The following is a 15,066-nucleotide window of genomic DNA, read 5'->3' as shown; positions in this document are numbered from 1 at the left end:
ACCTTTACAGAAGGATCCAGGCAAGAGTAGCAAAAGATGTACAGACGTGGAGAGGTAGCTGTCTACGTTGTTGGAGGGCTCACACATGTCAGTGAGATTACGAGTCCATCAAAGTTTCAAAGTATTAGAAAGTATTAACTACCTCCCTCATTTGAAAAGGACACGTGCATGCAGTAGGCACACAATCTGTGTCAAATTGAATTAAACCTCATGTTGCATGCTCCCACAACCAGAATATTTCCTGTTCTTCCTTCCTTTTAGCTTTACTTTGATTCTGTCTGACCATGCCTCAATCCTGTCTCATGAATCTTGGTACCAGCACACACCTTTATGCACAAAGCTACTCCCTGCTCCCCTCCCTTTTAAAATGTATTTCTTCTGAACAAGTTATATCCCCCCTGTTCCTCCCCTAAAGTCTTCTTCTGATGCCCATAGTGACCCTGGGTTCTTAAAGGTTCTGTCAGTGGAATACAAACTCTGACAGGTTCTAGTAACCTAGGAAGGCCCTGAGTACTGGCCTGTCCTCCAAGGACCAACTTAGCTTATTCAAAGAGTATCATCATCATCATCATCATCATTGAGGTTAGCCACCAGATGGGGTTACCAACTGATGGGCATTTGACTAGCTCAGCCGGGCTGCTTCCACAGACTCTGGTTACTTTATTCTGATGTACTGTTATTTGTTGTTGTTGTTTAAAGTTTCAAACTTGGTAACTCTTCTAGAAGTTTGTAAGATCATAGACTTAGGCTAGAAAGGAACTTAGAGGTCATCGAACCTCCACTTTTTATAAATGAAGAAACTGAGGACCAAAAAGGTTAAATGATTTGCCCAAGGTCACACAGGTAGTGACAGAGGCAGGATTTTAAGCTGATGAGGATTTGTTGTGTCCACAGCAACTCATAGAAAGTAACTGTGGAGGTAGAGATGGGGTGAAACATGCTTTGAAGGAGGGAATGCCCATCCTGGTGAGAGCAAGTATCTTTTGAGTAAATGCTTAGTTTCCTCAAGGCATAGCTCATGTGCCACAGGAAAGCTGTCTTGATCTCCCTACTTGTTAAGGCTCTCTCCCTCTCTGTTTTAGATAACATTTACTTATTTGTTTAAAGAGTGTACCCTTCTATTCCTCTAGTAAAATATAAGCTCCTTGAGGACAGGAACTTTTTTTTTGCTTTTGTGTCCCCAGCTCTTAGTCCGTGTCTTGCATGTAGTAGGTGTTTAATTAATGCTTATTGAACTGAACCGAATTGAATATCCTAGATGTGAGCCCCTTCCCACCAAGGTGTCAGTAATATCTGCAGCTCTGTTTGCTTACTTCTATTAAAATGTAAAGTTACCTATATTGTGTATACATTTATGTAGATACCTGAGGCCATAAGCAAGCTACCCAATGGATATAGCAACCCAGGGCCTCCAAGAGCCAACTTCCCCTGAGTATCCTCCACTGTTTGCCTAGGGATGTGGTGATCACTGATGGCACAGCAACTGAAGGAGTTTCAGTGTGACTGGTTGTATCTAAAAAGAGTTAACAGTGGCTAGCAACCTGCCCTAAGACTCTAAGATGGAGCCCCTAAACAGAAGAACTCCAACTTACCCCCACTCTGCCATTTCCAGCCCCATCCCCTGCCCCATTTCTATGAAACTCAACTCTAGAATGATCAACAAAGACATGTCCAGGTCCTGGTGCCCATCCCCCAGGCCTGCCCCTCTTCTGCACCACCCCTTCTGCCTTGGCTCCACAGAGCACCCTATGCTGGGTTTCAGCTGGCCCAGGCCAAATACTACAATACTTAGGATTTATGGCCCCCTCAAGAGGAAGCCTGTTCCCACAGGAAGCAGAGTCATGGCACGGGACCCTGTCAAAGGCCATCTACCACCTCCCAAAACTGTATTGCTCATAGGCCAATATGCTCATAGATTCAGAGTCCTCAGAGACCTTAGAGGCCATCTACTCTAAACTTTTTATTTTACAGATCAGGAAACTGAGGCCCAGAGAACTTAAGTGTTTTGTTCAAGGTCATAAAAGTATCAATTGCAGACCTGGGATTCATTCCCAGGCTCTCCAATTCCAGATCCATCATTCTTTGTACTGCACCACATAGAAGATCCTTAGACTCTGCAGTTTGAAAAGATTTCTCTAAAACCAGAAAAAGGAGTTTTTTTCTTGCTAAGCTTATCTCAAAAGTTAAGCCTTCACTTAGAACAGGTAGAATCAGTACCAAAGGACCTCAAGGAGTTCTGGGATGGGCAAAAGACTGAAAGGAGAAAATAGGCTTGAGGGGTTTTGAGTTTCAAGATGGATCTCCTTTTACTAATCATCCCTCATTGCTCCCTAGGAGTGGCGATGCCTTCTCAGGCCTCAGACTCCCTGGTGACCCATCATCCTACATGGCAGTCAGCTCTCAGCTCCCCAGGCAAGAAGACTCAGCCATTTAGAGGCCCCTGGTGTTTTATATATATTTGGACCATGTGGGATGGAGTTGCCTTGAGATCAAAAAGACATAAAAAAAGGAGAGAACCAGAAAGAGAAACAGACATAAAAAAAGAAAGAGAGAAGGAAGAAAAGTGGAGAGAGAATAGATAAAGATTGGCTAGTGGTGCTGTTTTCTTTTCGTCACTTTTCTGAAGGGGGAAAATGTTAATCTTATGGGGCTAAGAAGGCACCTGGGCTGATATATTCCTGGTGGTCCTTGGCCTCCCTCAAGAGGAGCATGAGCGAGGGGAGCCAGCCACGTGCACCAGAGGGTGGGGACTCGCCTGACCCAAGCCTTGACTTCTAGTACATGCATGCCTGGCTCCAACAACACCCACCAAAGCCTCTGGCCCAACCCCCCACTCCGTCTGACAGCGGCCCTGTGTGGCATTTCCATCCTGGACAGGCTCAGCTCTGGTGGTGACAGCAAAAGCACTCCCCACCCAAGGGTGTGAGTGGGGGAAGAGGGTATACTGACCTTCAGGTCCCTGTGTACAATGGCATAGTGGTGAATGTATGTTACGCTTTCTAATATCTGATGGATACAGTGACTGCAAAACAAAATAGGCATGTGGGGAAGGGGAGAGGCCGGCAGGCAGGGGAGGAGATGAGGAGAAAGAGGGAGATGGAGAAGGGAAGGAAGAGGGGAGCAGAAGGAGAGAGGGAAAGAGAGGATGCCCCCAGGGGGCAGGCAAGGAGGAAGGGCAGTCCCCACACAGGGAGGAAGAAGAAGAAGAAGGAGAACCAAAGAGGAGGAGTGGGCAATAGGAGATGAACGGAAGGAACCAAAACAACACACGAGAGAGGGAGCAAGTCCAGGAAGCCAAAGGATGGATTAAAGGGGAAGGGGGTGAAGGGAAAGTGTGAGAAGACAGAGAGACAGATGGGGAGGGGGCAGGGAGGGAGGGAGGGTGGATATGGGGGAGCGAGAAAAGGAGAGAAACAATGTTTTGAAAGCTCAGAGACCACAGGTGTTATCACAAGGTGTGTGCAGATGGCTGTTAATGGTGAGGGGTAGGGGTGAGATGGCAACCTCTGGTGAGTGGGGGAGGCGGAGGACACAGGCTTAGAGAGACAGTGGGGGAGGAAAGGAACTCAAGACCAAAAGCGAATTTGGGACCCAACAAGCATGGGCAGGTGAGCTCTGGGCCAACAAGGTGAGCCAAGCCAATCAATGAAGAAACATTCATTAAGTGCCTACTATGTGCCAGGCACTGTGCACAGCCCTTGGTTATGGAGCTGAAGGGATTTCTTCCACCTGGAGTCGTGGTCTCAAGTCTCTAAGGACAGAGGCCTTCCTAGCACCAGCCAGAAGTGTCTTGCTTCAAGGTTATGGCACTGGCAACCTTCCTGAGTTGCTCGATGCTGAACCTGGCACACCACATAATGAGGTTCTGCCCAGTACCCAGCACAGAATATGTGCAAATAGGACCTGGATGACTTTTGAGGAGCTCACTCCTTCACAAAAACTCTATGGGAGGGTGGGCAAGATACGTCTTGTTATCCCCATTTTTCAAAGAGTTGTCACAGTGGATAGAACCCTGGGTTTGCAGTCAGGAAGACATGGCTTCAAAACCCTCCTCAGACACTAACTAGCTTGGTAATCCTGGGCAAGTCACTTAAACCTCTATTTGCCTCAGTTTCCTCATCTGTAAAATAGAGATCATCATGATCATCATCATCATATCTCCCAAAGTTGTTGCAAGGCTCAAATGAGATAATAATTGTAAAGTGCTTGGCAAAGTGCCTGGCACATATTAAGCACTATATATATGCTAGCTGCTGCTGCTGCTGCTGCTGCTGCTGCTACTATTACCACAGAGAGACTGAGGACCTGGTTGGGCACCCCACAGAGAAAACTGAAAACACTAAAGATCTGGCATGAAAGATAGTGCTGGAGCCTTCCTAGTCAAATTATTTACGTACATTCTTATCTGTTTACCTGTTATATCCCACTGCACATAGTAAGTGCTTGTTGACTGAATGAATGACTACCACCACCATGCCCAATCCTTGAGGGAAAGGATTATTTTTCATTTCATCTTTGAATCTTCATGTGCCTAGTACATGCCACCTAGCTACCTGCCTAAGGATGATTAGAGCATTTATTCACTGCCCAGAATTAAATATAACCTGGGTCCCTGGCTAGTGCCTCACATTCCAGACCTACAGACTTCCCTAACCAACCAGCTTAGGGCATCCCCAGAGATCAGGGATGACTTCTAAGTCACGTCCTTCAGGCCTGCTCAGCCATGTTTTCTAAGCCTAGCTTCTCCTCTAGTTCCTACAACTTAACATCGTGAACAGAGAGGATTGGTGTTTATGCCAAATGGAAGGGCAATGGGGCCATTTCTGTAGAGGCAAACACCGGTAAGCTCAGCTCCCTTTTGAGCACCTCCTGATTCCTGCCCCCCCCCAATAAAGAAGGGGTTGGAGTTAGCAAAGTTTCCCTTTATTGCTTTGCTCATTAAAAAGAAAGAAATTCCTCTCTTCCTCCTTTGGGAAAGGGTCAGTCTCTGCCCAGGGGCCTCCATACTGTCAAATTAAAATGACCCTCCATGGGAAAACATCAGCGTCTACTATCTCCATGGGCCTGAGGGCAAGCACTGTTAACTTCTGTCTGCATCCGTGGCACCTTTGTTTTATGGTGCAGCAGGATGATCAGGCTTGGATGGATTATGATTGGCATTATCACAAGAATTTCCAAATCTGTGGGAAAACAGACCTCTCATACTATGTGACTATACCCAGCGCTTGGCCCTTTCTTCTTTTTCTTTTCTTTTCTTTCTCCTTTTTGATTCCAGTTCTATGATCTCACCAGAAACTTAAAGTGAAGAAATTCTCTGTATCAAAGGCAGTTAGCAACTACAGAGTGCTATATAGTCTTAAAAAGTTACCTAGGACACTGAGTGGTTAAGTAACTTTCCCAAGGTCATGTAGCCAGTAGACATAAGAGGCATAACTTGAACCCAGGCCCTCCTGACGCTGGGGTTAGCCTTCTATCTATTTCACCATGCTGCCTGTTATGTGGTGCATAATAAGCATTTAATGATAAATTGTTGAATTGAGTTGAATTTAATGATCACAACATCTGGGAGAAGGATGCTTGGTAATGATGGAAGGGTCCTAGGATCAGAAATTCAGAGCTGGAAGGGACCCCAGAAGGCATCCAGTACAACCCCCTAATTTTACAAGGAAGTTAACTAAGGTTCAGAGTATTGGGAGAAAGAGAAAAGAAGGGTCAGCTACCCCCCAACCCCACCACCCACCTCACTCCTGCAGGCTGAAACTATGGTATCCACATCTCTCCCATGTTGCCTCTTCCTAAAATGGCATTGGGCTGGGGACATTAAGTATTAAGAAACAGTCATTTATTAGCACTGTGACTGGAGAATCCTATTCTTGCCCAGGGTTTCCCAACCCAAAGACCTGGTTCTTGCAGTGAACAAGGGAGAGAACTACGGCTTTCTCTGTTTACCTGGATGTGTATCCCATATAGTATTGTTGGAGAGAATGCTCTCTGCCCCAGGGTAGGAGTGAGAGCAGGGGATGAAGGCAGAGTCCTGGAGGTGCCCTTGGGGATGAGGCTTGTCATTCTGCCCTAAGGTTCACTGCCCACACTGTACTCTTGCCATCATCTGCACTTTATTCCATCTACAAATCCAAGAGCAGCTTGTTCTGGCACCAGGGACTCTTTATTAAGAAGATCAATCTTGGAGCCCTAGTCTCGAAATGGCTTTAGCCTGCAAACATACTTGGGAATATTGGAGTTATAACTCCTGGGCATCAGCCCAATCCTTTCTGCTGCTATCCCACTGAAGCTGCAAGGTGGATATTTACCCCCAAGAAACCTCCCTTAGGAAATACCATACCCAGCCACTACAACTTCTCCAAGATTCATAGACTTAGAGAATTTACGACCTAAAGGGGGCCTCAGAAGTCATCTGATTCATCCCCTTCATTTTACAAAAGGGGAAACTGAAGCCCAGAGAGGAGAAATGACTTGCTAAAAGTTAAATAGCTAATAAAGTACCTAGGTAGCACAGTGGCTACAGCCTCCAAGCCTGGAGTCAGGAAGACCTGAGTACAAACCTGGCCTTAGGCACTTACTAGCTGTGTGACTCTAGGCAAGTCATTTAAACCCTGTTTCTTCATCTGTAAAGTGGGGATAATAATAGCAGCTACTTCCTAGGATTGTTGTGAGGTTCAAATGGGATAATAATTGTAAAAGTGCTTAGCACAGTGCCTGGCACACAGTAAGTGCTATATAAATGTTAGCAGAGCCAGGGTTCAAAGCTGGACCCTGTTCCTATCTCTTGGCCAGTCTTTTTCCTTAGTTTCTTTTCCTATGCTTGAGTCAGGCAGATGTTCCTGCTCTTGTTATCATCTACATTTCATCTGCTGTTGAGTAGCTCATGTCCCTCAGGTGCGAGGCTAAGATACCAATTGAAAACAATCCAGTGACAAAAGAAATCAAACAGGGCCTTGGACCTTCTTGGTACCCAAGGCCAGGTGAAGACCCCTCCCAATCCTGGATCCAACAGGTCAGCCTCAGTGGGATGAGTTAGAAGTTCTGCTCCTGAAAGCCCTGGTCTCCACTCTCATCAGCACACAAACACTGAGCAGGAGATTCCTTGTCCTTTTCTAAGAGTCTCAACCAGGGCCAGGCATGTGCTTGTATATACTGGGGGTGGGTGGGGTTGCCTATAAATGCCAGGTGGGTTTCCAGAATCACCGCTAGGGACAGGGGGGCCTTGGCTCTGAGCCTAGCAGGAGCAGCCATGCTGGTAGCTTTGGCTGTGAATCAAGGCTTCCCGTGACCCAGCCCCTCTGCCCAGATTATGAATGGGTTAATGTTGCACAGGTATAGCCAGTATGGGGTTGAGGAAACAGAAAGAAAGGTGGGGAGGAGAGTGGGGAGGGAGGAAGGGTGGGCAGGAGGAAGAATGGGAAGGTCAGGGGCTGCAGACTCACCTGGCGTCGGCTTCACTGTAGTACTCTCTTGCCACGATGTCTTCAAAAAGCTCTCCACCAGTGACCCTGGAAGAGAAGGCAAAACAGTTGGAAGAAACATTAATTAGGCTCACAGGGACCAAAGGCTGGATTTGCTGTGCTTCAGGAAGAACAGGAGCAATGAGCAGAGCTAATGAAAGGCTGGGACCAGACGCATTTGAAGGTCCATCCAACCCTAATCAATCATCCAGTCCATCCACATAAAGGATCAACGGAGTGCCTACTCAGTGCCAGTCACTCTGCTAGGATGCAAACACAGAAATGCAACAGGCTCTGCCTTCTAGGAGCTTGCATTCTACCAAGAGAGACACTATGCATACATACAGAAAAACAAAACAGAAACAAAATAGAAATGAGGTCATTTGGGACAAGAGAGAAACCACAGAATCAGAAAAGTCATCTTGTAGGTCTACGTGGCCAAAATCTAGAATCCTGATTTATGAAGAGCGGGATTTCTGTTGATTAAAAGGAAAAACTTCCAAACAATTAGAACTGTTCAAAAGTAGACCGGCTACCTTGCCAGGGTACCAAGTTCCCTGGCATTAGAGGCATTTGAGTGGATGTGGGAGGACCTCTTGTCTTGGATGTTGTAAAGGGAAGTATGGAATGGTGGATCAAAGCATTGAACATAGAATCAGGAAGAGTTGAGCTCAAATCCCACCTCAGACACTTAGTACCTGTATGACCCTAGGCAAGTCACTTAATCCCTATGGGCCTCAACCTACTAAACTATAATAATGTGAGAAAAACAATGGGAACTCCCACCTCCCAGAGTTGCTGTGAGGCTCAAATGAGATGCTGTATCTAAAAGTATGTATTGTGAATCTCCAAGCCTATATTAGTGTGATCTATAATTAGCAGGTAAGGCTCAGAAGAGATAAAATACGATATTTACACAGTTTGCAAACTGCCTTTTCTTATTTGAGCCACATAACTACCTTGTGAGGGAGGCCCTCCAGGTATCATGGTTTCATTCTGCTAATGAAAGAACCAGGACTCAAAAAAGTGGGTGACTTTTCCATGGTCTCACAGCTAGTAAGTATAAAAGGCAGGATTTTACTCCAGCTATCCCTGACTACAAGCCTGGTGCCCCTTCTCATACCCTAGGGTCTCTGGTCTTTCCAACTTGGTGATTCTCTGATTCTCTAGGGCTAGGCCAATCATAGAGTCAGGACCCCTGAAGAAGAGTCCTGATAATTCCCCCTGAGGCTGAGAAGCTGCTACAGGATCAAAAAGCCAGAATCCAAGAGTATGGCTTGGACTGCTCAGGTCTTCATGACTTCCAGATCCAGAGCCATAAGGGAGAAAGGAGAAGATACCCACTGCATAGCCTGCAGCTAAAGTGTGTGGCCAGAAGGCACAGAGCCAGAGACCTCTGCCCATCCCTTCCCATCACACTTCAGTTATGCCCTTTTAGGGGGACAGGTAGCACCCCCTGAAGCAGAAATGGGTAAAAATCCTGAATGTCAACAACAAGTGAGTATAGGCCTATTCACAGCAGCCTGTCCATATGCTTCTCTCCCCTTGGGCTCCAGGGCCACATCTGGCTCTCTTTCTTGTGCTTCCGAAGGGTCTACATCGTTGCCCGCACTGATGGCCAGTTCAGCAGTGATCATTTCAAAAGGCATATCAGTCCAGGGGAGGAAACAGCTGTCTGGAGGGACTGCTGGGAAGCAGATGAAAGGAGAGCCCCAAACAGGATCCCCTAAATGACAGCAGTACTCTACCCAGTAAATCCCAGAATCACCAGGTTGAAAGAATGCCACCTAATCTAACCACTACTGATATACAACTCTCCCTAGTGCCCCAGTGATAGGACACTCAGCACCTGTACCACCAAGTCCATTCCATTTTCAGTCCACTCTAACTCATAGGATCTCCTCTTATCAGAGCTGTTCAAGCAGAGACTGGTATGTTTAGCAGGGATCCTTGTTTGTGTGGTTTGTTCTTTCTTGAACAGGCCATGACATCAGGAAGATGATGACAATGACTTGCAATTGACTTTGATTCAAGTGAGGGAGGGCTGTGTCCTCCAGAGTCATCTGGGTCCAGTAGCCAGATATAGATCAGGATGACTGGAAATGGCCCAGGATGTAGTGGGAGACCTTGGCCCTGTTAAGCTAAGGTCTTTTCAGGTTTTCACTCTGAGTGAGGCAACACCCATTCAGTGAATAGGCCTCTTTTAAGGCATGAGTCAAGGGATGACCCCTTCAATTAAAAAAAAAAAAATCAAATGGGAGGGGAAGACCCTCAGGGTTGCTGGCCAAAAGAATTACTATTTACATTCACTCTGAGCCTGGAGGGCCCAAAAAATAACCATTAAGTGGTGCTTAGGCAGGAACCTATTGTTGTCCAATCCATAAAATCCAGAGTGAAATGGGTTTCAGGCTTGGTCTTTGAGAAAGAAATCTAGCCAGTAAACCCCAAACTAACTAGTAGCTTTCAGCCATCAAAATTTACTTTCCTTTGAGCAGAACACCCTCAGGTAAGGGGAGGGGAGGGGAGAGGAGGGGGGAGGAGAAGAAAAGAGAGGGGAGGAGCTGAGATGCCCAACTGGAACTGGCCAGCTGGGTCATATCCTTGTTTAGTCAAGTAAGGGTGGGTAGTTGGCCTGACAAGCCTTCCAAATCCAAAATCCTGCAATTCCGTGACCCTAGGATTATATTCATTATAGTAAGCCCAAGTCTTCTTCCCAACAGTTTCTCCTCATTGCTTCTGGCTTTCTTAGGTGAAGAGGGATGCAGAGTGGAATGGGAAGTCAGAAAACAGGTCAGGACTGGCACAAAGAGTGTTATTCCCCAGCTCATTAGGAGCACATTTTACTGCATCAGGAAGTCCTCAAAGGCTAGCAGCCCAATATAACCTACCTGTACCCTCCTATTCAGTATCTGGTTACTCTAGATTAGGGAGTGAGGGCAGAGTTCTTGGAGTCCCATATGGAATACCTTTGTGGCAAAGGGAGGGGGTACTGGTGATAAGGTCTTGTGGCATAAAAGCTCCACATGGCAGAGTAGGATTTTTTTCCCCATCACCCACAACTAAAAGGGTTCCTTTAGTAGGATAAACCCTGGGATACTAAGGGAAGGTGTGCTCAAGCTTTGTGCTCCTATGCCCCATGACCTCTGGATATCATATCTTTACATGTGAGACTCTGATCTCACACACAGTCTCATGCTCTAAAATGGATCGAACTGTATTTTTGCATACTCATTTTTTCAGCAAACTGACTTTGCCTTGCTCATTTCCCCTCTCTCTTTCCTTCTCTATCCTTCCCCTACTATTTTCTCTGATGAGCACATTTTCCAAAATGAGACAGGATGGCTCACCAGGGAAGGCTTGCTCAGAAACAGCCCCCCTCCCCACCTATAGAGACCCATTCCACCTGGTCCCTGAGCTCCCTCAGGCTGTTTGCTGAGGGGAAGTCAGGAGCCTTGCCAGTCCAGCCTTGGGAAGAGACCTAATTCCAGATGGCAGATTCAGGACATTCACACAGTAGCTCAACCCTCCCCCAACCCCTGCCCCTATAACTCAGCCCTCCTTACAAGTAGAATCTCAGGTTAGAGATGGAAATACCTGAGAAGGAATGAGAATTGTTGAGAGACCTTACTGTGTTTCAGTATTGAATGCCTGGACCTCGAGCTATGGATTCTGTTGATGCTATGACAGCTCTAGGGATGGTACAGGAGGGACGGCAGGGAGATAGATGCCAGCCTCCTGAGGGGCAGCATTGGGACACTGCCAAATGCCTTGCGGCCTCCGCTGACTCCTGAGCTGCCCTGGAGGAAGCCAGGCTTCTAGCAGCAGTACACGAAGAAAGACTTCGCGAGCCCCTCTCCACGAGGCGTCCAGTGAGGTCTGGGGAAGAGGAGAACGCTGAGGAGAAGGAATGATGTCTGTACTCCAGAGGTGCGCCCAGTGTCCTGTTTGGACAATGCCCAAGGGAGCTAGAAGAAATCTCTCTGCAGACCAGAACCAGACAAGTCTATCTCTTTGCAGCTTCTACCCACTGGTTCCAAGGTGGAAGGTACAAAAAGGCAAATTTAGGCTTACATCAGGAAAAAAATTCCTAACAATCTGAGCTGTCATACATGGCATGGACTACTTTGGGAAGCTGAAAGGAACCTTAGAGGTCACTTAGTCCAACCCCCCCCCCCATTTTATAGATGAGGACACTGAGACCCAGAGAAGGAAAAGTGATTTTCCCAAGGTCACACAGCAGAGAGCCAGGATTTGAACCCAGCTCCGCTGACTACAAATTTGGTGCTTTTTCCACAGCACTACATTTTTTTCTGGCTGGAAGCCTACTTGGAAATAGTAGAGTTACCCTCTCTGGACATGGGGAAGGGGGCAATCCTTTCTGCTTCCCTTAGTGTCTCCAACTCTCCCCCACCCCACCCCACTACTGAGCATCCTTAAGCTGAAGATGTATCTTATCAGCTATGCTGTAACTTTTCAAGGTAAGGCTGAGATCCCCCCAACTCCAAAATTCTGCTTCTGTGATTTCACTGGGGAGAGGAGGAATAGCTCACTGGAATACACCCTTATCTAGCCCTTTGACCTGCCCATCTCCCCACTTAGATATAAGTGAAGGATTTAGGGATACATTAAAAATCAAAGTCCTGTCCTTGGGTGAGGAGGGACATGATGGGACACTGACACCACCACCACCACCACCACCACCACCACCCATCAGCCCTTGCTGCAAGCTTCTCTAACTGACACGGGGGTTCTGAGAGTTCCTGCTATTCTTTATGGATCCCAGTGCCCTAGTGATGAGGGCCACGGCCTCCATCTTCCAACCTCTTCCCATCCGCATGGTTTATCTCTTGACCTGACAGAGCCCTGCTATTCTGATGTGTCCTTGGTGCTGGTGTGAAATATTTTAGGCCTAGCCCAGACTCTAAAAACCCCACCGGAGCAGGTTGATTCTGACTTTCCCTGGACAATTGAAGTCATTAGAGGGGTGTCATAACCAAACCAGACCCCATTCTTCTGCCCCCCTGAATAATATAAACCCCTGAGAAGGCTCTATTTCAGACTCAAGCCTCTTCGAAATAGAGCTAACCTACTTTAGATGTGAGGATGGAAGGGCCACCGTTGTTTGTTTGTTTGTTTTTTTAACTGTCATTGGCCCTTCACATCCCCTGCCACTGACCCCCCCCATTCCTGCCTCCATACCTAACAACTTCCTCATCATCACTGAGTTCCTCACCCTATCCTTCAATTTCACAATCTCCTAGAAATATGCTGAAATGTCTGGGATGTATCCCTTTAAGAGTTTCTTTGGGGTCCAATGGAACTGGGACAATAAGATCATTTGGGGTCATGATTTCAGTGATGTCAGAGCACTAAGGAGCCAGCTCCCCTTGCATTATGTTTTGCATGCCCATCCTATTAGGCCCCCTCCTTTCCTCCTCCCCCCTCCATCCAGGCCTGTCAGAGGCTCCCTCCCACCCACAGCCCCCTCACTGTGCTCTGCTCTGTCATCTCAGAGAACAAGCCCTTCTGCAGCAACAGTCCCCGTTCCTGCTCGCCCCCGCCCACCAGCATCCCCCATCTTCTCTGCACCAAAAATATCTGCAGCCATTTGTTTGCAAACCCAAACTCCCAGGACATTTCTCCCTCCTCAACTTTTAGGCCACCTCCCTCCTTTGAGGAACTGTGCACCAGATACAGCATCTCTACAAGAACTGGGAGGAAAACAAGCGAGCATCAGACCCTGGCCAGAGAATCCAGCTGCTACAGGGGAGTTGGGGACCCAAAGAGACAAAGCAGCCACAGGTCTGGGCACCATCCGGATGTTCCTTCGTCTGATTCCAGAACCACCTTTAGAAGGGTGACTCAGCAATCATACCTTGAACCCCTTAATAACCAGGCTCTCAGGCAGCAATGAAGACAAACATCGGACCTAGGTTTAAATCCTTGCTCTTCCACTTACTCCCTTTTTGTGATCTTATTCTCACCAGGCCTCAGTTTCCTTATCTGTAACATGATGGGTTTCAACTAGATGATTTCTAAGGTCCCTTATCCCCTTCCTGATGCCTCCAAATAACCAGGGTCTTAGGAGTGGCATAGATGTCTGTCTGTCTGTCTGTCTGTCTGTCTGTCTCTCTCTCTCTCTCTCTCTCTCTCTCTCTCTCTCTCTCTCTCTCTCTCACAGACACAGACACACACAGACATACACACACACTACCTCTTAGGTAATATCTAGTCCAAAAAAAGGGTACATTAAGATTGAGATAAGGTCGATTCCGACAGCAATTTCTGTTTCTTTTGTCCCGAGAAGCCCAAAGATGCAAGGCTGGGTCCACGTAGCCGTGGCCCACATTAATGTGAACTCCTAATACCTACAACTTCTCATTGCCTTGGGCAACAAGCATTTTTAGAAATAAAGAGCTAAAGTTAGGCTCTCTAGCAGCTTTTTTTCGACTCACAACCAGACGAATGTGTGGGGGTGGGGAAGAAAGAGGAGTCCAGTGAAACTATAGCAATGGGATGCAGGGAGCCAGCCACTGCCTCCTGGACCACTGGCCTGGGGGTTCCCTTCCCTCTCTGCGAATGGAGGTAGGGCCGTGCAGGGACACGCCAAGGTCTATATGGCTCCCACTCCAGGGTCTCAGTGCGGCTCTGACTCACATGGAACAGCTAAATATAGCCTGCTGCTTAACAGGCGCTGTCAGGGAGCAGGGGGAGATAAGATCACCCAGCTTCTATATCTGGCAGGAAGTGAGAGGCAGCTGAGTGCCTCCTCACCAGCCCCCAGATGCTCATTCAGGCTGGGGCAAACAAGTTGTTCTCTGTGGCGGAGCCCCCATAAGTACACCTGCACACACAAACGTCCCCCTGGAAGGCACAGGACCCCCACAGGCATAAGCCAGGATCAAGAAAGTCAGCCTGGGGTCATGGGAGAGGTGCTAGATTGGGAGTCAAGGGTTTCGATCCTAGGTTTCCTACTTCCTAGCTGTGTGGCAGTGGGCAAGTGACCTAACTTCTCTGGGTCTTACTTTTCTCATCTGTAAGATGAAGAAGTTGGACTACACGGCCTCAGATTGCCCTTTCAGCTCTAAGTGTATGATCAAAGGGAAAAGCAGAAATTCCCTCAGGAGGGCATCACTAGACCTTTGTTTCTGGCTACTCTTCTCACTCATTTCTTGGCCAGGAATTAGTTGGGCCCTAAAGAATAAGATTCTGCTGATCTTTTCCTCTGAGGAGCAGGGTATCCAGAGCCCAGCTCAGGTTAAGGCCAGAGTTTATCGGCACTCCATATTCCACACCACAAAAGAGAAGTCAAAAGAACAGATTTTTAAAGAGTTTTCTCTTTCAAAGTCCTGAATGGTTGTTTTTTTTGTTTTGTTTTGTTTTGTTTTTTGGTAACCTTAATGCAATTGGGAAAGTAAGAAGGAAGATGGTTTGGAGGCTGGGGGAAGTGGTCAGGGTTAGGATCAGGGCCGGTCCTCAGGGGCAGGGAAAGAGGAAGGGAAGGAGACAGAGAGCAAGAGAAGGAGAAAGGAAGAGATGGGCAGCAAGAGAGAAACAGGAGGATGAGCATTGGGGGTGGGGAGAAGGTAGGAAGATGGTGAAT

General features: G+C 47.3%; 1 protein-coding gene across 17 annotated transcripts in view; it reads right to left on the bottom strand.

Annotated features, from left to right (window-relative positions):
- Nucleotides 1–15,066, bottom strand: part of CAMK2B (calcium/calmodulin dependent protein kinase II beta) — a 309,659-nt gene that overhangs the window by 89,433 nt on the left and 205,160 nt on the right. For all 17 annotated transcript variants that reach the window (XM_020984059.2, XM_020984065.2, XM_020984060.2 and 14 more), the window contains exon 5: nucleotides 7,446–7,511. In XM_020984059.2, coding sequence (XP_020839718.1) covers nucleotides 7,446–7,511 — 66 coding nt within the window. The remainder of the gene's footprint in view (nucleotides 1–7,445; nucleotides 7,512–15,066) is intronic.

The sequence above is a fragment of the Phascolarctos cinereus genome, unplaced genomic scaffold (genome assembly GCF_003287225.1).
Source record: "Phascolarctos cinereus isolate Bilbo 61053 unplaced genomic scaffold, phaCin_HiC Scaffold_2;HRSCAF=192, whole genome shotgun sequence".
Lineage (NCBI taxonomy): Eukaryota > Metazoa > Chordata > Mammalia > Diprotodontia > Phascolarctidae > Phascolarctos > Phascolarctos cinereus.
The sequence above is the reverse complement of the archived record's forward strand: the minus strand, read 5'-3'. Positions and strand labels throughout refer to the sequence as shown.